This window comes from Lepidochelys kempii, chromosome 4 (genome assembly GCF_965140265.1).
Source record: "Lepidochelys kempii isolate rLepKem1 chromosome 4, rLepKem1.hap2, whole genome shotgun sequence".
Lineage (NCBI taxonomy): Eukaryota > Metazoa > Chordata > Testudines > Cheloniidae > Lepidochelys > Lepidochelys kempii.
Window position 1 is genome coordinate 39071577 of NC_133259.1, and position 21762 is coordinate 39093338.

General features: G+C 41.9%; 1 protein-coding gene across 1 annotated transcript in view; it reads right to left on the bottom strand.

The window, feature by feature from the left end:
- Positions 1 to 21762, bottom strand: part of PRDM5 (PR/SET domain 5) — a 138212-nt gene that overhangs the window by 12496 nt on the left and 103954 nt on the right. Inside the window, exon 18 of the mRNA XM_073341010.1 lies at positions 3191 to 3295. Within this exon, the coding sequence (XP_073197111.1) occupies positions 3191 to 3295 (105 nt within the window). The remainder of the gene's footprint in view (positions 1 to 3190; positions 3296 to 21762) is intronic.

Sequence of the window (21762 nt, forward strand, 5' to 3'; positions counted from 1 at the left end):
ACATACATCAAAAATAGGAGTCCAGAGACTAGCAAGAAGTATGATTAGTGACATGGAGAGTCTTCATGAGGACAGACTGGAAAAAAAAAAGAGACCATTTAGCTCACAAATAAAGCGGAATAAGAGGGGACATAATAGATGTATACAAAATAATGAATGATGTAGAGTAAAATCATGCTCTCCTATTAACCCTTTCCTATAACAAAAGGACGACAAGGGGACATAATTAAAAGTGAATGGTAAGACATTTAAAACTGATCAAAGAATTTAAAACAAAAAACAAAAAACCCACAATGCATAATTAACCTGTGGAACTCATTGACTCAAGATGTCTTTGAGGTCAAGAGCTTAATAGGATTTTTTTTTTAAACCAGCTAATGAGAATATCTACTATTACCTTAGATAGGACTAAAAAAATCACAAATAATATAAATTTGCATGCTTCAGTGTATAAACCAACCCGTAACTGATGGGAGTCAGGAAGAAACTTCTGTGGGCAGATTATCCACTTTTGAGCTTTTTACGCCTTCCTTTAATGACTCTGGTACTAGACCACGTGTGAGACAAAACATTGGACTAGATTAACCAATGCTAGTGTTTGGTTTCTATGTTTGTAACATCTTCAGCTGGGACTCCAATTGGAAGGAAAACTCTCTATCCTCTCTAATTCAGCACGACAGAATTTTTCCATTTTGCTTCTATCACCACATAATACTCCAAAAAGGTTCCGCAAATAGATATTTTTAAAGGTGTGTGCAGGCCAAGTATATAATTACGGATGATGACATTAGCCTCAGCCATTATAGGAAAATTACAGACATTGCAAGTTGGCTGAAAAGATTGAGAGGAAGTAAAGCAATCTGAAAGCTGTAGAAAGCATCAACAGTGACTCTAAATTTAAGGAAGTCCTGTATAAACTGGAGTAGGATTGCTCAAACAGAATGTTGTATGAGCCAGTAAGAGGGATTAAATATCTGTAGATGTGTGTACTACTTGAGATGTTGCTGTTAATGCAAACTGTGGTGGCCCAGAAAATATTTTTGTACTCAACATGGACTCACTTCTGTTTCTGTATATTTAATAAGATCATACTACGGTTTCAAAATTGGTTAGTGAACACCATGGCTCTTATAATTTTCCCCACAATTCTATAAGGATTTTGTCTTACAGAATAACAGTATCATCCAGACCAAAATACACAGTCTCTGAGCACACAAACCGCAGCAAGTCCCACATGCTGTCTCTGTGCTGGGCCAGTACATACAAGGGGCAAGACCTGACCAAATCAGGGCTAAAAATGGGGGGAATCACCACATCAGGGAGCTGAGGAGTGGCTATGGGTTAAAGCTCATGTAAATGAGCTCTTTATTTCCTGGGTACCACAAATTCTCTCTCCACATAGGGTCTGTACATCCCCATGGGAGTTATCCTCACTTTAACCCTGAAATAACCCCTATGCATTGCCCAGTCACGGAGTTTAGGGTGAGAAACTCCCAACACTCAAAGCACAACTTTTATTTAAAGCCCTGTGATCATTGGGGGGGGGTGCTCTCTTACCCTGACCACTACTGCAGAAGGGGACCAGGAGTTGGAAGTGCTCCTGTTCCTGACTGCTAGCCAGAGATGGTGAAGCCCTCAAACATTTATTACTACTGTTGGAGGGCTTCTTCCCTTTCTCCAACTCACTCATTGCTTGGGACATGAAGGAGATCTTCAGCTTGATGGGGCCTAACTCATCTATTTTGGAGTTGTCAACCAGAGCGTGAGGCTCTGTCCCAAGCACCCATCAGTGTCCAAGTTTATGGAGAGTTAATTTCAGGCATGGTGGTGGAAATCCTTTTAATCAAGAATCAAAGTGTATTTATTTACTGATGAAAGGAAATCAGAAGTACTTTGTAAAGGCCAGATCATTCTAATCAGCAAACAGATCCTTGTGACTGAGGGCTTGTTGACACAATGCTTTAGTCCACTCCAGAAGGGTGTAAATTCTAGTCTGCACTAGCATGTCGCACACTAACTGGCCCATGTGGACCATGCTGGTGTGCACTCAAAGTTCCCTAGCGTGCATTACAGTAGTAGTGTTTGAAATGGGACTATGTTAACATGCGCTAGAGAACTTTGAGTGCACACTAGTAGGCTCCACACAGGCCAGTTAACACACAACACTCTAGTATTCACTGGAATTTACACTCCTCTGGTGTGGACTAACGCACCATGTAGGGAAGCTCTTTGGTGAGCTATCGCACAGCTCCCATATCTAGTTCTGAGTCATCTGAAATTTGCTCACAAACTATTTGTTGAGCACTTTAGAATAAGGAATACATTTATAAAAGTCATGATCTGTTTGTGAATTATTCACAAAAGGATAAAAACCACAGAATTAATGTTGCGTGCTTTTTTAAAACCACTGAGTAACGAACTTTATTAAATCCAGGCATTTAGTACTTCAGCATAAAACCCTTCCAAAGAATATTCCAACCATTTAGATGACTATCAATTTTCAAAAGTTGAGCAATACAGCACTCTCTCTGCAAACTCCACACACAGGGACTCTACACCATTTATAAGATGGGATGTTACAGATCGCAAAGAGCATGCTAGTGATATATGATAAAAATATATAACTGCACTCCAGCCATTACCGAAGATGCATAACTTTTAGAGATCATTTAACAAGGTGACCACACGCCAAAGTAAAATCAGTTTCAATTCAGATTTTGATCAGGAGAAACTGGAAATTCTGAATTTGCACTCCAGTTATTCAGCAACCATTATATGGAAAATATATATTATAGACATTCAGATTCCACTGTAATATAGTAAATGATATTCCCATCCAGGCTAATCTCCAGCTATTAACTTGTCAAGACCTTATAAATGAACAAAAGGTATGCCTCAAATGATAATGAATTTGCACTGCACAACATCCAAATTGCATTAAGAATGGTGCAAACAACTTTTTAGGGATAGAAGCCATAAAATAAGTGTGTGCAATGATGAACAAAGAGGCTACATAAAATTAATTCAGTGATATCTCATTAGTTAAGCAATCAAAGACCATAAAACAGCGTAAGTTTATGCTGTTACACATAACTGTAAAGTGAAAATACATATAGGCCAATACTCTCATGGAAGATAAAGTCTGACTCCTGGGTTGAATTCAAGAAGAAAAAGGGAAAGCTCAACTCACATCGCACTGGAACGGTTTCTCTCCAGTATGGGTCCTCATGTGCTCATCCAGGCCTCGCTTCTGACTGAAAGCCTTGTTGCACTCAGAGCACTGGTATGGCTTTTCCTGTAAGCAATGACAACAGTGAGTGAAAGTGAGTTAACACAGAGCGCAAGTCATTAAGTGAGTGGAATTCCATGCTGGATGGTGCAAGTTTTATATTCTCTCTAAGGGATTGCAGTCAGTGAAAACAACAGAAAATGAGTTTCAAATGATTAAGTGAAAGCTGGGAAAGCTGTGGCCTGACAGTTTCCACTTCAACACCCATTATGAATTAATTATCTGTTTCAGTCTTTCAAACACAGCAGTTTTGGGGGTCTGTTTTTCATAATGTGAAAGGTACAAAAACAAAATCCCAATGTCCTTTCCTTTCCCCTCTATGAAAGGCTAAAGCATAAAGATAAGTGAGTTATCTATTAGAATCTCAGGATTTCCATCCACATTTTTCTGGGGAGTAGGTAGTGGAAAAAAAAGCATCTTAAAAAGTTGGTGACAGAAGGCTAATCACTTATTCATCACAAGCTCTCCCAAAAAAGTACAGAATCATCAAGTCATCTGTATTTTCACTGGAACTATTGGTTAGTGGCTACTATAGCCCATGATTATTTGTAACGGTTGCAATAATCTAACTGGAATAAATCATTTAAAGGACATATATCAAGAACTGCTTATATAGTTAGAAAGCCCTTTACAACCTTCCCAAACTTAACTTAATCGAAGGCCTTATATGGGAAGACATAAGTCCTTCATTTACAGTAGTCCAAAAGCATAACAGAAAAAACAAGTGAATGAATGAATGAATAAAAATGGCATTGCATTTACAGTCAATGCTCATTTTTAATGCTTTAAATACACAAAGGGCCTTTCAAAGTCAAATTACTACTAGTCATTCACTTTCATGCGAGGTTTCTGTTTGGCCCAAAATTTCATATTGTTTCAATTTCAAAATCTGTGGATTTGAGAAAACAAAACTATCAGATTTTGTGTTCTGAATTAAAACAATAAAGAAAGTAAATGATAAAATATCAGTAAGTAGGAAGTGAATACAAATTCTATGTAACCCAGTAATACGAAGTCATTGTTGTGACTTCATAGCTGAAGTTGTGCAATACACAAAGTGTCATTTAAGGAGTAGGAAAAGTCACTTAAACACTACTCAAGCGTTCAGTCTCTGACAAACTCAGAGTTCCTAGGCCTCATTCATCACGCTGTTACTGTAGTTGTACAGTTCCACAGAAATCAGTGGCAGAAAGCTATTGTAATGGAGTCGAGAATCAGGCCTTCTATATTAAGAGATTTGGGGTGACATTTTTGTCCCATTGAAACCAATGGGAGTTTTGCTATTGAGTTCTATAGGAGTAGGATTTCACCCTATTTGGTTTAGTGAGTTATTTCTGGAAAGTTACCAAGGTATTTTATGAGACTTTTGGTTTATCTTTTGTTTGTACTTAAACAACTATGTTACGATGACGCATCTACACAACAACTGAGTCGGGATCTGATTTTGACACAAGCATCCAGGGTGACTGCTCTGCCTACAGTCCCTGTGTAGCTGCTGTTTAGGGTTAAAAGTGATATATTGTGCTGGCCCACATCATCAAGCATGGAATTTGTCCTTAAAGAGCATTGAAGAAACATGTTAAAGATCTGTCACTTTAAATGTTTAAATAGCCTAGTGAGAGAAGGTAGAGTTGTTCTGACATAAGCCTGTTCTGCAATGCTTTTTTTTTTTGTCCCGTGAGACTCATCCATGGTTAAAATGCATTGTGGTGGAAGAACAACAAGAATTTAGTTTCAATTTGAAAACTATGCAACAAATCTTTGCATCTTTTTAAAAACAACTCCAAAAATCATAGTGTAGTATTGGTATTTAATGAAAAAATAGAGCTTATTGAAGTATAGCCAAAGGATACACTTTTTTCCTGAAATAAAATGGCAAATTCCCCACATTTTTTCAATCCTTTATCATGCAGTTTTGCACGGTCTCTGGAGCTTACAGTCTTTGTATATGTGGGCACAAACACACACATCTGTTCTCCCCTCTAAAAAAAACAATACCTAGACCTAAATAGACATCTTCCCTCACATAAGTACATAGAGATAAATGTATATTTATATAGCACATGGCATTTATTTAGGAACTTACACTGAATTTTAAAACTAAGTACAACTATTTAAAAAATAAATGGAGTCCAGGAGAATAAATCAGCCTGCTTAGCAGTCTGTAGTGTGCCCAGAGGGAGTTTGAAACTACTAATGCTGTAAGTAACATAACTGCCTGTACAGTTCATAGAGATTTAGATAATGTTTCTGTCCAAATATTTTTCAGAGTGGAGAATGTAATTCCTGTTACTGGCAGCTAAGGAGGAGAAAGTGTTGCAGTTTGGTTTAACAAATCATACAGCATTAGTTCATTTTGGGAGATACACTCAGATCCAGGGAAGTAAGGAGAAGAATCAGTCCTCCAAACTTAGGTGATGGAGTCACAGAAGTACTGAAGCCCCTCCAACTGTTGAATCCCTACCTCTAGTATGCAGGGAATAGATGGCTTATTTGTATAGTGTATTCCCGTCAGGTGCTGTGCAGTCTGGCCCCAACCAGCAAAGCACCAGAGCACATGCTTAACTTCAAGCATGTAACAAGTTTTGCCCTTACTGAGAAATATTTCTCCAGGATTTTAATTTTCAGTGCACATAAACTGAGAGAGAAAACAAATCACAATGTGGTATACAGCACAAATCCTGCTAGTAGCTCAGTCTGTGCAACCAGTGACTAGATAAGTGCGCTGTGAAGGATAGTGCTTTCACACATAGTTTATATGCTTTGTGGCTTTTTTAAATCATTATCTTACTTTTGTGGCTTGCATGATTTTCAACATACAAGAAAACATACCCATTTCCTCACAAACAATGAGCTTTAAAAAAAAAAAAAAAAAAAAAGCGTGTCCAGTCCTGAAGTTCTTACGTCAATGGGAATTTTGCCGGACTGAGTAGCGACTTCACAGACTAGGTCCTGTAATTTTCGGGGAAGCTTATGGATAAACCATATGAAAAGCAGGTTTCCATAACACGCCCTTAATTGGTTTTGTATTGTGGTTAATGGAAACCACATTTTCTGTAAACTCTCTGAAAATGAATTCTGTGCTCCATGTAGGTTATTCCACAGAAACTCAAAATAAAACACAGTAAACAGTCTATATATCTCTGTGGCCTATAAATACCCAATGGCAATCACTGATGTGCCAAAACATTCTTAAATTCTTAAATAGTGTAAATTCCTTAAATAGTGTAAATTCTACCTGCTTTACTTGTTGCCTCTCTGTCAGGGCAGGGAACCTACCTAGTTCCCAGTCAGTGGAGTGTTGATGCTATCACAGCTTGTCCTGCCCATTTTACAGGTGCTCAAGGGCAATAGGAGTGGCTGGGCAGTTTGGGGAAGAAAAGGGCAAGAATTTCGCTGGAAGTTAGGACTCCACACACAGGGGACATAGCAATGGGCTGAACTCACAACCATAAGGAGCTTTCAGTTTACTCTTTTTATATTATATTAATTTACTTAGGCTCCTATTCATATTACCCCTTGAGAAGTCCTGGCTGACTGCAGAGGGGCTACCTTGCACTCTTTTATACATATAAATTTCAATTCACATACGTAGTACAGGAAACATACTAAAGATATCACAGTTCTAATCTTCTTTCTTAGATCAGTTTTAAATCAGTATAAATCCACATCAGGAGACTTACTCCTGCTTTACACAAACCCCTGTACCTCTCTCTCTCCCCTCAGTTCCCTATCTTCCACACACACCCCTTTTATAGAGACATCAGTGGGGTTGCATGTGTAAATCAGAATAGAATTGTAGCCTTTAATTTCTCTGCAAAGGAGAAAACCATTTCGTAATTGTTGTTCTTCAAGATGGGTGCTCATATCCATTCCATTCTAGGTTTGCACACGCCCACGTGCACAGTTGTTGGAGACTCTTGCCTTAGCAGTATCCGTAGGGTCAGCCGTGGTGCCCTCTTGATTGTATATCAGATGGTGCCGGCCATATGCCCTCTCAGTTGTTTCTTGCCAGCAACTCTGACAGAGGGGCAGGAAGGCAGGTAATGGGATGGAGACAAGCAACACATCTCAAAGAACAACAGTTATGAAAGGTAGGTAACCGGTTTTTTCTTTTTTGAGTACTTGCTCATGTCAATTCCATTCTAGGTGACTCTCAAATATTATCCCTGGAAGTGGACTCGGAGTTCACAGATGTACAGCTTGTAATACTGCTCTACCGAAGCCAGCGTCGTCTCGGGCTTACTGGGTAAGCACATAGTTAGACGTGAACATATGAATGGACGACTACGTGGTGGCCCTGCAGATATCCAGAACGAGCGCATGGGACAGGACACCTGCCAATGAGCATGGTGTGACCATGCATGGCGAGACGAAAAGGCTCTGCTGAGGCAATCTGCCAATACGTTCCTGGTGCTGGGGAAGTGCGCTGCCACAACATGAATGGCATGCTGCACACAGAAGTCCCAGAGACAGAGGGATTCCTGCCAGAGGGCTGATGACCTGGCACTGCCTTACTTGTTGATATAAAACATTGTGGCGGTGTTGTCGGTCAGGATTTAAGCCACTTTGCCTTGTAAGTGGGACTGAAAAGCCTGACAGACCAGGTGAGCCTCCCTGAGCTTCCTGACATTTATGTGGAGGGAGCGGTCAACCCCTGACCAGCAGCCTTGTGTACTGAGCTCGCTCAGGGAGGCTCCCAAGCCCAGGTCCAAGGTGTCGGAAACCAGAGAGTTAGCGACGAGGACGCAAAGGGAACTCCCTGCAACACTGATACGCCAGTGATGATGGGGTATAGTCCAGCAACTTGACTACCAGGTTGTGCCTTTTGGGGATGTAGACAGATGCCAACCATGTCTGCAGTGGTTGGAAGTGGAGCTGGGCATGACGGATCACGTAAGTACAGGCAGCCATGTGTCCTAGAAACCTTAGGCTAGTGTGGATGGTGGTGAGTGGATGACCACTTACACAGGAGATTACATCTAACATGGCTTGGAAACGGGCCTCCAGAAGGAAGGCCCTAGCCTGTGTGGAGTTCAGGACCGCCATGATAAATTCTATTTGTTGCACTGGTATGAGGGTGATTTGTTTTCGTTCAGTAACAGGCCTAGGTCCTGGCAGGTAGATCAAGACTGCTCTGCACTCGATTCCACAATCTGCAGTTGATGAGCCAATCATCGAGATAAGGATAGACCTGGACCCCTGACGCCTCAGGTAAGCAGCTATTTTGTAAATACCTGCAGGGCTGAGGGGAGGCCAAAGGGAAGTGCCGTGAACTGGAAATGGCGCTGGCTCACCATAAAACCGAGTAATCGTCTGTGTCACTGGATGATAGAGATATGGAAATAAGTGTCTTTCAAGTCGACAGCGGTGTACCAGTATCTGGATCCAGGGAGGGGATGATGGAGGCCAGTGAAACCATGCAAAACTCCAATTTCTTGAGGTACCTGTTGAGTCCTTGCAGGTCCAGAATGGATCTCGGGTCCCATTTTGCTTTTGGAATCAGGAAATAGTGGGAGTAGAAACCTTTCCCACTCATTTCCTGAGGGACCTCCTCCACCACCCTCAGCTGTAGGAGGTTGTCTACCTCCTGAATGAAGAGTTGCTCGTGAGAAGGGTCCCTGAAGAGGGATGGGGAAGAGGAGGGATAGGAGGGGGTGTGGCCCAGCGACAGTCTCTAACTCCCAGCAGTCCGAGGTAACTCACAACCAGGCTGAATGGTAGGGATAGAGACAGCTGAGGAAAATATGGGGCAGATTCAGGCAGTTGACTGGGGCATCACTCTCAAGTGCACCTTCAAAATGCCCGCTTCTGGCCCCCGTGGTGTTTCACTGGAACAGGCTGCGCAGCGGTGACTAAAACTAGTGTCCCTTCTCCTTGTAGATCCCTGCCAAAGCCTTGGCGGCAGGGGCAGCTGGAATTGTTTCCTTGCTGACTGAGGCGTATTTAACCCCAGGGAACGGAGGGTGGCCCGAGTGTCCTTCAGACTGTACAGACTTGCGTCCGTTTGTTCTGCAAAGGGCTCAGCTCCATCAAACAGGAGATCTTGTATTGAGGACTGCATCTCCTGGGATAGGCCTGAGGTCTGAAGCCAGGAACTGCACCTCATGACCACTGCTGAGGCAACCACACTGGCCGTTGAATCGGCTGCACCCCAGGCCATCTGGAGAGAGTATTGAGCCGCTGCAGTACACTCCTCAACAAGGGCCCCAAACTCTTGGGCCACCTCCTGTGTCATGGAGGGAGTCCTTAAACTTATGGAGGGAGTCCCAAAGGTTAAAATTATATCGCCCCAAAAGAGTCTGGTGGTTTGCAACTCAGAACTGGAGACTGGCCATGGAATAAATTCTCTTCCTGAAAAGGTACAGTCTCTTGGCCTCCTTATTTTTGGGATGGAACTAGAATGCCATTGGCTTGTTCTTCTCATTGGCTACCAACAACCAATGACCCTGGGGGCGGGTCAGTGTATAAAATATTCGAACCCCTTGGCGGGGATGAAATACTTTTTAATCAGCCTTCTTGGAAGTGGGAGGAATTGAGGATGGGGTTTGCCAGAGGGTTTTGGCAATCTTTAGGACCCCCTCATGCACCAGAAACACGACCTTTGTGTGGGTAGATGTGGAGAGCACATTGACCGAAGTGTCTGAATGCTCCGCCATCTCTTCTGCTTCTAGGCTGAAGTTAGTGGCCACCCTTTGAAGCAGGGCTTGGTGCTCCTTAAAGTCATCTGTTGGGCTAGAACAGGAGGGCCCCGCCACAACCTCATCTGGAGACGAGGACAACAACTGAACCATCGGAGGAGGGCCAGAGCATCATCTCCCCCAGGGGAAGGGGGTCTCGGAGTGGGCACCTGTCCCTACACCTCAGCGTTGGCTAGCACTTCGCGCACCAAGTCCGACATAACCAGCACCGCTGAGGTGGATGCAACCTCAGGAGCCCAGTCTGACCAGGGTGTGGCCGTCGATGCCTGAGTTTGGCGGCTAACTGTCGCCATGGGTGACCTGTGCCTCAAATAGTCAGACCAATGCCGGGAGTAGGGGGAGCTGCACTGTGTTGGGGAGCGTCCCCATGGTCTAGGTGATGGTGATTGTTGGCGCGGACAGGGTCGGCGCGAAGATGACCGGTACCAACTATACAGTGACCAACGGTTCCCTCTGGGTGAGGCCCAGCTTGAGGGTAGAGACCGGGAGCACGGTGCTGGTGATCTGTGGTGGTGAACTGGTGACCTAGGCTGATGCGGAGACCAGGGGCACAACGATAAAGGGCTCTGCCTTGGCTCCAGAGACCAGCGCCATTCACTCGCCTTCTGGGAGGCTTTCATGGCTGGCTTGACCTTGTAGGGAGCCTTTGCTGGGTCCATCGCTGCATGCAGTGCCAGCTGCAGTGGGAGAGTCATTCACTTTCTGGGAACTGGGAACGCATTGACTTCACCATCAGTGGGTTCCCCTACTGCTCCCTGGTGTCGGTGGCAGATCCCTTAGGGGGGTTGGAGGTCCCCTTGGGGATGTGCCACCTTGCAGCGTCGGCGTTGATGGGTGTTCCGAACAGGGTCCTTTACCCAATGCCCCTTGGTCCTTCTTGCTTGGTGCCAGATCTCGCTTCTTTGGCTTCTTCTTGGGCACTGGTGAACGGGTCTGCACTGGGCAAAGCCCAGTGCCAGGGGTGCACTACACACCGAGGCCAAAGTGCTGGGTGTTGCATCTTGCCAGGCCAGCTCTGAGGCGGAGTCAAGAGCGGCCTCCATGTGGAGGGCCCTCAAACAAACGTCGCGTTCTTTCTGTGTCCTGGGATGAAAGTTCTTACGGATGCGCTACTTTTCTTTAATGTGGGATTCCCCTAGGCACTTCAGATAGTTGCCGTGCGGGTCATTAACAGTCAGAGCAGGGCTTAAAACCCTGTGCTTGGGGCATGCCCTAACTGACTAACTACAGTACTTCACAGCTACTTACTAACTAATCTACAATAAACAAAACTATTTACAGTTGGAACACGAAGTCGAAAAGGAAAGAACGGCTGACCTCTTGCATGGCAAAGGAGAGAGGTGCTCAGACCAACCACCACAGGCAGTCAGAAGGAACTGAGGGGGCATAGAACCGGTGGCACCTCATATACCGACCCATTAGTGTGGCACTCTAGGGGGTGCCACAGCCAACCCTACAGATATCACTAAGGCAAAAGTCTCCAACAACAGTGCATGTGGCACGCGCACACCTAGAATGGAATCAACATGAGCAAGCAGTCAAAGAAAAGCTTTTGTCTTGGAGGAAGACCTCACAGTATAAAGAACTGCTTTTTCAAAACAAAACCAATCACACTATGGAAAAAAAAAAACTAATCAAGTTTCTATTCCAAGAAACATATTTGGAGAAGAGAACATTTATAATGTGGAAAAAGAAGATGGCGCTTGATGCAACCTCCCCTCTAGAAAATCTGCAGGGGAAAAAAAATATATTAAAAACTAGTAAAAAGTTGGAAAGAAAATAAGTGTCATTGGAAAGAACAATGGAGACACTGAAGAAATTAAAAGATGGAAAGATTTAGAACATAAAGCAAAGGAAAACATAGCTAACTATTAACAAACAGAAGGTCGCTGGGAAGATGACAAATCTGACTTCACTTGAGTCTAGGATTGCTAGCGTTATAAATCCAGATTGTCTGAATGCAGCATGAGTCCAAGCTACAACAACCATGGCAGCAAAGTTATGTATTTTTTGTACTGATTAGATAAATTAGAGATGAGACAATCACAATGTAATTAACATCAAAGTGATTTAGTATTACATGTTTCAAGTATATTGGGCATAAATAGAAACATCTGTGCTAAAAGAAACAGGATTTAAAACTTTCCTCTTACAAAACATAAAGAGGCCAATGGGAGCCCAAGTGGGGGCTCAGCCTTGTTTGCAAAAATCAGGTCGATGTCTAGCTATGAGATTTAGCAGTCTAACTTTAGGCTCCTGTTTTTGAAAATCTTGGCCTTATCAAAGTAAACACTTAGAGACATTTAGTTTTTAAACTGATAGATTTGATAGACAGATGCCTCAAGATTACTGGTCTCAAAATTGCAAATCTTCTTTGTCTTTGAATTAAGGAATCATGGGTCATGACCCTGACTTCTAAGCAACTGCATTAATGTCTTTTATTAGATTACAGCTCAGAGCTGTGCACGAATACTTAAAACTACCTCCCTTATGTCATATTTATCAAATAGATGTATGTGTCCAGTCTCTTACAACCATGATGGATGAAAATACACAAAATTAGAAATACTTGCTTGTATGGGTGCTTATGTCTTTCTTACAGAAAATACATACCGTATACAAATTAACATATATGGTTGCTTGTTCTTCCATTTTGATGGTAAAACTACCAGGCTAATACCTATTGTGTTGTTTAGGTAAAGCTTGTGAACAAGAATCTCAAACCCCGGGCCACTGATAAACAAGTGTGGTTTATGGCTGTGGTTTTGTATGAAATGTCTCCAAATAATTTTCTAAATCCTCATAGGAACTGGGAATTGTTTAGCAAAACTGAACATGTAAAATACTAGCTCTTCAGTAAAGAAGCTCTTCAGATAGATCGATGTTTGTTTTTCCAGAAAGCCTCTTGAAATTCAAATACATTTCATATACAAGGTGGCAGTACAATTAACATATGCAGCATGTAAACCATACCAGAGAAATCTAGGACCTAGTCTTTCTAGTTACATTGATTTTATATCAGTGTATCTCCATTGACTTCAGCAGTTAATCCTGACATAGGCACCGACTTCCCCACTTTCTCCTGGGTGTTCAACTCTCCCTCTGCCCCTGGACCTGCCCCCACTCCACCCCTTCCATGTGGCCCTACCCCTGTCCCGCCTCTTCCCACCCCTGCCCTGCCTCCATTCCAACCCTTTCCCCAAAGTCCCCACCCTAACTCTGCGGCCTCCCTGCCCCTATTGTAACTTCTTCCTCAAATCTCAGCCCTGGCCCCGCCTCTTCCCCTGAGCACACCACATTCCTGCTCCTCCCCCTCCCTACTGGAGCCTGCTAACACCATCAAACAGCTGTCTGGCGGGGGCTGGCCAGGAAATGCTGGGAGGTAGGCAGAGGAACGGGGACGCAGTGCTCTCGGGGAGGGGAGAAGGAGGTGGGGCAGAGGTGAGGGGAGCTTGGCTGCCAGTGGGTGCAGAGCACTCACTAATTTTTCCCCAGGGGTGCTCCAGCCCCAGAGCACCCACAGAGTCAGTGCCTATGAATCCTGATCATCACCAGCTCCCAAACCTCTCTACACAGAGTTCCCCATCCACCACTTGCACCTCTTTCTTGTATAGGCCACACATGCCCAGGTTCACACATCTAAGTATACCATCCACACATACATTAGAATTATAGTTTTAGGGTGGGATCTGCAGAAGTGCAATGTGAGAGCCTAACTGCTCCCATTGTAGTTAATAGCAATCCTTCCCTTGACTTCAGTGGGAGCTGAGTTAGACCAGCTGAGTGTTTTTGAAAACACCGTTCCTTAAATTGCCTGCCCATGGAAGCATAGAGGGAGGGGGAAGAGAACATTCTCCAATTAGTGCACACAAAGCCTGATTCTCTGTCACCTTTTTCCCCTGTGTAAACATTCACATCTATGCCAACTGAATGTAAAATGGCTGTAGAAAGGCACAAACCACAATTTAAGGCCAAATCTCCACTTTTCTAAACTTTGTGCAGTAAAATTGAACACACTAATGTAATTTAGACCAGCGTAAGGATATAAAGTGGTCAAGTCCAGGGGCAAAACAGTATGTGGTTAGGTAAAAGTTACAGTTTGATTCTTGGTTCCAATACGTCTGTGTAAGACTGTCAGATGTGGCTGATTAGAGAGACAAAGTTGGTGAGGTAATATCTTTTATTGGACCAACTTCTGTTGGAGAGAGAGAGAGCTTTCAAGATTACACAAAGTTCTTCTTCATGTCTGGGAAACTAACTCAAAGTGTCACTTGCTGAATACAGGATCTTAACAGAATGCTTAGCATAAGTAGTTAACACATATTTTAAGAGGCCAAGGTGAAGTGGCCCATTAATACCCCTCCAGTCATAGGGAGGCAAGGAAAGAGGATGGGGGACAGCAGCTGGAGGGTTGTTAGTGGATAACAGATCATTGTAATAAGCCACAAATCCATTCAGGCCATGTTTTTTAGTGTCTACCAGCGTTATGAATTTAAGCTCCTTCACTTCTCTTTTGAAAGTGTTGTTTCTTTGAGGATGAGGGCTGATAGGTCAGATGAGCGATTGTTTTATGAAAAGCGTTCACACACATGTGATTTGGGGTTTTTAGCTTATCATTTCCTGTTTAAGTTCATTTCAGAGCATAGCGTTTGTCTGGTTTCACCCACCTAGTTGCTATTGGGCATTTAGTGCACCGGATGGAGGTACACCACATGTTGTAGGATCCATGGATCTTGAGAGGTGTTTTGTGGGGGATGTTTATTATGTAGCAGTGGAGATATGTCTGTAGGTTTTGCATCTGTTGTTCTGGCAGGGTCTGGTTCCACTTTGAGTTGGTGTGTCCTGGTCTGTGGAGAGCTTCCTTCTGATTATGAGCTTGGAGAGGCTGGGGGGTTGTTTGAAGGCCAGAAAAGGGGGTTCAGGGATGATTTCTTTTTTCCAGAGTGTGGTACCCATCGAGCATGGGTTGTAGTTGTTTGATGATATGTGGCTGGTGTAATCCTGATCATCTCTAAAGTTCTGTGCAAATGTGGTGTACAGTTATGCTTTTGCAAAAATGCATATTAACTCACAATGGAAGAAACACAGTTAGAGAAAAAACTATGAGCCTGGACTTTATGAAAGTGACTATTTTTTTTTAAAAAAATCAATTTTGTGATAGGGTAGTCTTTAAATAGTATGTTCTGATTTTTTTAAAAAATGCTTTATTATTAAACTAAGGTGTTATCTTTTCCCTTGTTGGTAAAACACCATGAGCTGTCTGCATGAGATACTATCTGCATTCAAAGATGTATTTAATAACGTGTAATCTATCGTAACAGAACAACTATCATCAAACTACTTCACAGTTAAGCAGACCACCAATGAAAATCTTACAATCTACCTCTGCTTGATCTAGAAACCCCTTGTAGACATTACCAGATGATGCAGCGTGACATGGCTATCAGGTAGTTCTTTACAAGCAAACCTATTGGTTTAGCAGCTGTGGTAACAGACCTTTGAGCCTCTGTGGATTCCAGTGGCAGTGACAGGGTGTTTTTTGGTTTTGTTTTGTTTTGTTTTTTAAACACATAAAAAGAAGCTAAGGATAATTTTACTACTAATCAGATGGTAACACAATGTATTTATCTATTTTTCTTAAAGGACCAACTCTACTCTTGATGAAGGATTTGAGGGGGAGACAGGGTAAAGGCAGAATCATGTCTGCTGCTTATCTAGCTGATTTTTATACAGTTACATTTCAGACTTACAGAAAGCATTAAATTGATTAATGTCTCAAAAACATTGGCAATATTTTGTTAGGTCCCCTCCACCAACGTAACAACCCCTGTTGAGAAGAGAGAATAAGTCACCTAGATCACAGATGGTATGAGTTAATGAGGTCAAGTTTTGTACTAACATGAAAAATCTGAAAGAGCTAATAAAATGTCTTTTCAACCATTGGAGATTGCTTAGAAATCAGAGCAAGTGTCTCCTTCACAGACAGAGGTCTATTTAAAGTGTCCAACACATATACAATTATCAGTGTAAAATTTATTCAGGAAATAGGCACTTAGATCAAACACTGATAGGAATTCCTAACGCTTGGAATGGCCAGACAGAAATATTAAGGGTTTGTGATTTAAGTTATTGTAAGATTCATAGACAAGAGAACATTACATTATGAATACCACGTTTTCTACTATTAAATTAATAATAGTATCTGCTGCTGTCAGAATTTAGCAGGAGAAATCGATCTTTCATTTTACTTGTACTGTATTGTGTATGTAATAGACCTGATTGAAAATTTTCCATTGAACAAGTATTCAATGGAATATGGCTTTTTTAGCAAAACAGACATTTTCACAATACATGTCCGTTTTTATTCAAATTTTTTTTGGTCACAATTGCAAACCAAAAACATTTTTGGGTTTTCAGTAACTGAAATGTGAAAATTTTCAGTTTTCAACAAAAACCTGAACATTTTCAAAGAACATTTGATAAAAATGAAAAAAAAAATTCATGTTGAAATTTCACACACATACACTCCCCACCCACTCACCCACCCCTGACCAGCTCTAGTATATACTGTAGCTTGGTTTTATTATCACATTCACTTCTTGTATTTCACAGTATTTCTGCCTGTTTATGGTAATCTACTGCAAAGAAGTTCTGTATAGCCTGAAATAATTTCTGTCCTTGGGATTTAGTGAAAAGAGGCTTTACTTAACCAATCATGACCAAATGTGAACAGATGTTGATCTATCCCTAAAAGAGGAGCAGCACCTACATCAAAATATATTTTCCCTCTACTTGGAAAAAAATCATCAGTCAACTCCAGAAACTAAAGGAAAATGTAGGCCCTGTGGGATTCATACCTTCTATCTCCTGTATGCAAACAAAGAGATTTCACATACAGCAACTACGGCACTTGCAAGAGCATCATCTTCAAGAGGACAGATGTTTGGGAACTCACTCATGTCTCACCAATGGGAAAATATAAACAGAAAAAACGGTTACCTGCCTTTCGTAACTGTTGTTCTTTTGGATGCGTTGCTTATGCCCATTCCAAGCTAGGTGTGCACGCGCCCATGCATACAGCTACTGGAGATTTTTCTCTTAGTAGTATCTGTAGGGCTAGTCCTAGCATCCCCTGAGCCCTGCGTTTATGCATGGGTATAAAGGGGCACTGACAGCCCCCCACACTCTCAGTTCCTTCTTGCTGGCAACTCTGACAGAGGGGTAGGAGTGCGGGGCATGAGCAACACATCTTGAAGAACAACAGTTACAAAAGGTAGGTAGCCATTTTTTCTTCGAGTGCTTGCTCATGTCCGCTCCATGCTAGGTAATTCCCAAAACAGTATTCCAAAGATGGACTCAGAGTTCACAGACGTGCAGTCTGCAACACGAAGCTGGCATCGTCCCGAGCCTGCTGTGTAATGGGCGTAGTGGGAGGCGAAGGTGTGAATCGAAGACCAAGTAGCAGTTCTGCAAATGTCCAGGATCAGAACCTGCACAAGGAAGGCCACTGGTGAAGCCTACGACCTCGTGGTATGGGCCTTCACGATTGTCAGAGGTGGTGCTTTGCCTGCTCAGAGCAGAACCTGATGTATGTGGGTATCCAAGACAACGTTCTCTGGGACGAGACCGGCAGACCTTTCATTCTGTCTGCTACCGCTAAAAGGGCGGTGTCAACTTGTAAAAAGATTTAATTCTTTTGAAGTAGAAGGTGACGATCAGCCTAACGTCCAAGGTATGCAGCCAGTACTTGTTGGGTCTTATGAGGCTTTGGAAAGAAGACCGGTAGAAAGATGTTCTCCTTAGTGTGGAACTGTGACAGAACCTTTGGTAAGAAACCTGGAAGGGGCACAGCTGTATATTGTCCTTGTAGAACATTGTTTAAGGGGATTCTGATGGCAATACCCTAATCTCAGAGACCCTTCTTATCAAAGTGATCACCACCAGAAAGGAACTTTTCCACAAGAGAAGCAGCAGAGAACAGGAAGCCAGCACCTCGAAGAGCAGACCAGTGAATCTCATCACCACCAGGTTCATGTCCCAGAGGGGGACCCTATTGCAACTTGCAGGTAGAGCCTCTCCAGTCCTTTCAGGAAACTGATTGCCATCTTGTGGGAGAAGACTGATCTACCATGCACTGAAGGATGGAAGGCCGAGGTGGCCTTTAACTGACAAAAGAGCCAGGTCTCGATACTATAGGTGGAGTAGATAGTCCAAGATGAATTGTAGCAATGACCAGGAGGGAGAAAGACCAGTCCTGTTGTGCCTCGTGGCGAACAAGTCCAGTTGGGGAGTCCCCCACCTCTGGAAGATGTTGCTGATCACTTCCAGGTGGAGGGACCACTCATGGCGAGAGGAAAAGGACCTGCTGAGGTGATATGCCAGTGTATTCCAGTCCCCTGAAAGGTGCGATACTTTGAGACGAACTGCATGTTGGACCAGAATTCCCAAACCTGTAGCGCCTCCTAAGACAGAGCCGAGGAGCAAGCTAATCCTTGTTTGTTGATACAGAACACTGAGGCCATATTGTCTGTGAGAACCTGCACAGCCTTGCCTGACAGATAAGGAAGAAACACCTGGCAGGCCAAGCGAATCACCTTGAGTTCTCTGCCAAATGAGAGCCCTGGAGATAGCCCTTCCCACATTGTCCTGCCAATAAAATGCAACTCTGATTTGGAGGGAATTCCTCAGCGGGAGTTTACTTAGCCTCCATGCTCATTCATGGCTTGAACTTCTTCCCACTGAAGTCAGTAATAAAACTCCAGATTAATTAAATGTTAGAGAGAGAGAGAGAGAGAGAGAGAAGAAAAACAAACCTCTCTCTCTCTCACACACACACACACACACTTTCTGCAAACAAGCCCTGAGTCTTAGCCTCTAAACTAAAGCTACCAAAGGCAGTATCAAATGTGGTGGCCTAAATGTGAAAAACTAGATGGCCTCATTAGCAATCTTCTGCATCAGCAGTCCCCTGCCTGGTCATTGTCTAATAATTATACAGGCTAAAAATGTCAAATTTTGGTAAATAAAGTTAGGCACCTAAATAACTGGCTTGATTTGCAGAGGTGCTTGCACCTATTCTTGCATTCATTCAATGGGAGAACTCCTGAAAACCATGCCACTTGTTTAGTGTGCCTCAACATTGATTTAGATACCTAACTTCAGGAACCTACAGAGGTAACAGAGTGAAACATAACACACATTATACTGTAATTTCTCTCTGTATTCTTAACATTATAGTCAGCAGTATTCAAACCACTAGTAATTAGATTTAAAACGAACTGCAAAAGTAACACGTCTCATTGTTATGTTTTCAATGGGCAAATATTATATATATAATATTTAATACAAGTGATGAAACAGCATTTAGGAGTGCCCTTCTCTTCTTTCTATTTTCCATTATTGCCATGTACAATCTGGAACTTAATATATTAAAAATGTTTTAAAAAGAAATGAAAATGCTGATTCAACACAATGATGGCTTTTGAGTACACATATATGGTTACATTTAATAATAGTCAAAAAATGTATTTGAGTAAAATGCAGTAAGCTATTTCTTCTCAACAATTAAGCTTTGGGCCCTGCAGCAAGTAACATCATGGTATATACTGTACATGATTTTGGAACAAACCCAAAACCTATTTCACTGGGTAGGTAGGTAGAACGTGATAAAATATCTCCTCAAAGCTAATATGATTTGTAAGCTAACTACATCAAGAACTTCTATGCATTCCCCTTTAGAAGCACCCAAGGAATTGTGATTTTTTCCTTTTAAAAATATAGTAGGTTTTATTAAAACAAATCTACACTTATTTAAAATTTTAATGTCAAGTTTGACGGTATTTTCTCCTCATTTCATTGTTGGAGGAGGTTTTGACTGCTCCTCCATCTTTCCCTTTCTGTTTATTCCAGCATTAGAGCTGACACCTAGGGCCACCCACAGCGTGCACTATTTAGCAGCTGCCAGATCTAAATCAAACTCTGCAATGATTTTTCCTGTAGCCTTTCTTGTTCTGTGGATGGTTTGCCACCTAGTTCCACTGGTGAAGTGTACGCTGGTGAAGTGCATGACTTGTTATTGCATTTAGTAGACTTTACAGTTTTTTATTTAAAGGCTTAAGCAAAACAGTGTGGCATTGTTTTCATTAGAACCATGAATAAGGCTTTTGAATAATGGTGCTAAATGATTTTTTTTTAATTCCACATTTCTGTGCTTAGCTAATGAAAAATACCTGACTCTTTAAACTTTTAGCTATCCCTGTCCTTGGAGTTCATGAAAATAATTGCGTGTCAATGTGTGTGAGAATCAACTATACTATAAAAATGTGTTTGAAGGTGGGGTGGAAGGTGAAGAAGGAATGGGACATAAATCACAGATTGAAATTTTTAATCTTTTGTGATATGCCTGAAGTTAAATTAGAATATTAGAGATGAGGCAACAGAATTTAGACCCCTCAGTCTTTTATAGTGAATTTTGTGTATTAAATTAAACCTAGAACTCTGTTAAGCCACCTAACCCAAAAAGTAACTCCAAGAAATGTTGCCACTTAAGAATGTTTATTGGTTTATTCTATTTTTATTAAAATATTAAGAATTACTGGAAATGCAAAGCTAAATTTTGATTTTGGCCCATTCATATAAATTAAGAGAATGTCCATTTTTTCTGCTTTTCCTTAAGAGTTATAAATTGCCTTTGAAAGAGTAATTGTTCATGATCTTGTCTTTTTTATTTTTCAGTTTCCTAAAACAAAGGAAAATTCATGTATCTTACACTTTTACTTAAACTCTTAAATGTGCTTTTACGTAAACTCTGAAAGGATATCATTAAAGGATAAAGATAATCATAGCTAAGCAGAAATCAGTCAAAATGTCAAATACTTCTGCGGTTTTATTTTGTGTGAGGCTGAAGATTGCTCAGTTTTTCAGGAAACCCAAATCCCCAACCTGCATCTGTGCACACCTAGGGTCTAAATCAAGTTTTGACTTCAGTGGGCTTTGGATTAAATCCACTAGGACCAAAGGCAAGCTGAAACACAGCCTTGTGGAGAATCCATGCAATGGGACTCTGTCATATGTTTCCACAAGGAACTTTGTAAGGAACAGAGAGAAGTGGCCATGCTGGGGGCATGGACAGTGAGGGAACACATTGAACAAAGCCGTAAGGATGAAACCCGATGTTGAAAACTAGCAATTAGACTGGTCACCCTATTCCCAGAAGAACCTAATCAGAGACAGATCATATGGAACAGAAATCTTTTTTCCATCAGCCCTGCTGTATTTCAACTCATTTTCAGTGCAGCAAAGCCTTTCGACTCAGGTTTTGCTCCATAGCACTGTGAAAACGTATAGAAATTTCTCTATGGAGAAGAATGTATAGAGGGCAGCAACAAAAATGGCAATTGCTAACATTCATAAAAGTATTCTGTTTTGGACAGTCATGTTTTACTCTCAACACAACAGAACAACTTACACTTTGGAGGGGGAGAGGAAGAGGATATAAATGGTGGTCATACTTAGACGGTCAGTATTCATTGTTCTCCTTTAGCTGACTTTGGGTAAAAAAGTCTATTTCTCTATAAAACTCAAAATCATGTTTAACAAAATATAAATAAAGAGAAAAAGGTTTTCTTGAATACCAATTAGTATCACATTCTAGCTGAGAGTTTATAAAAGATTAGATTTCAGAAAGGGTTGCCCTGTTTCTACAAGTAACTAAGGCAATTTTTTCAGCACCAATTTTTTTTTTAAATGCAGATCTAAGCAGAACTTAATTAT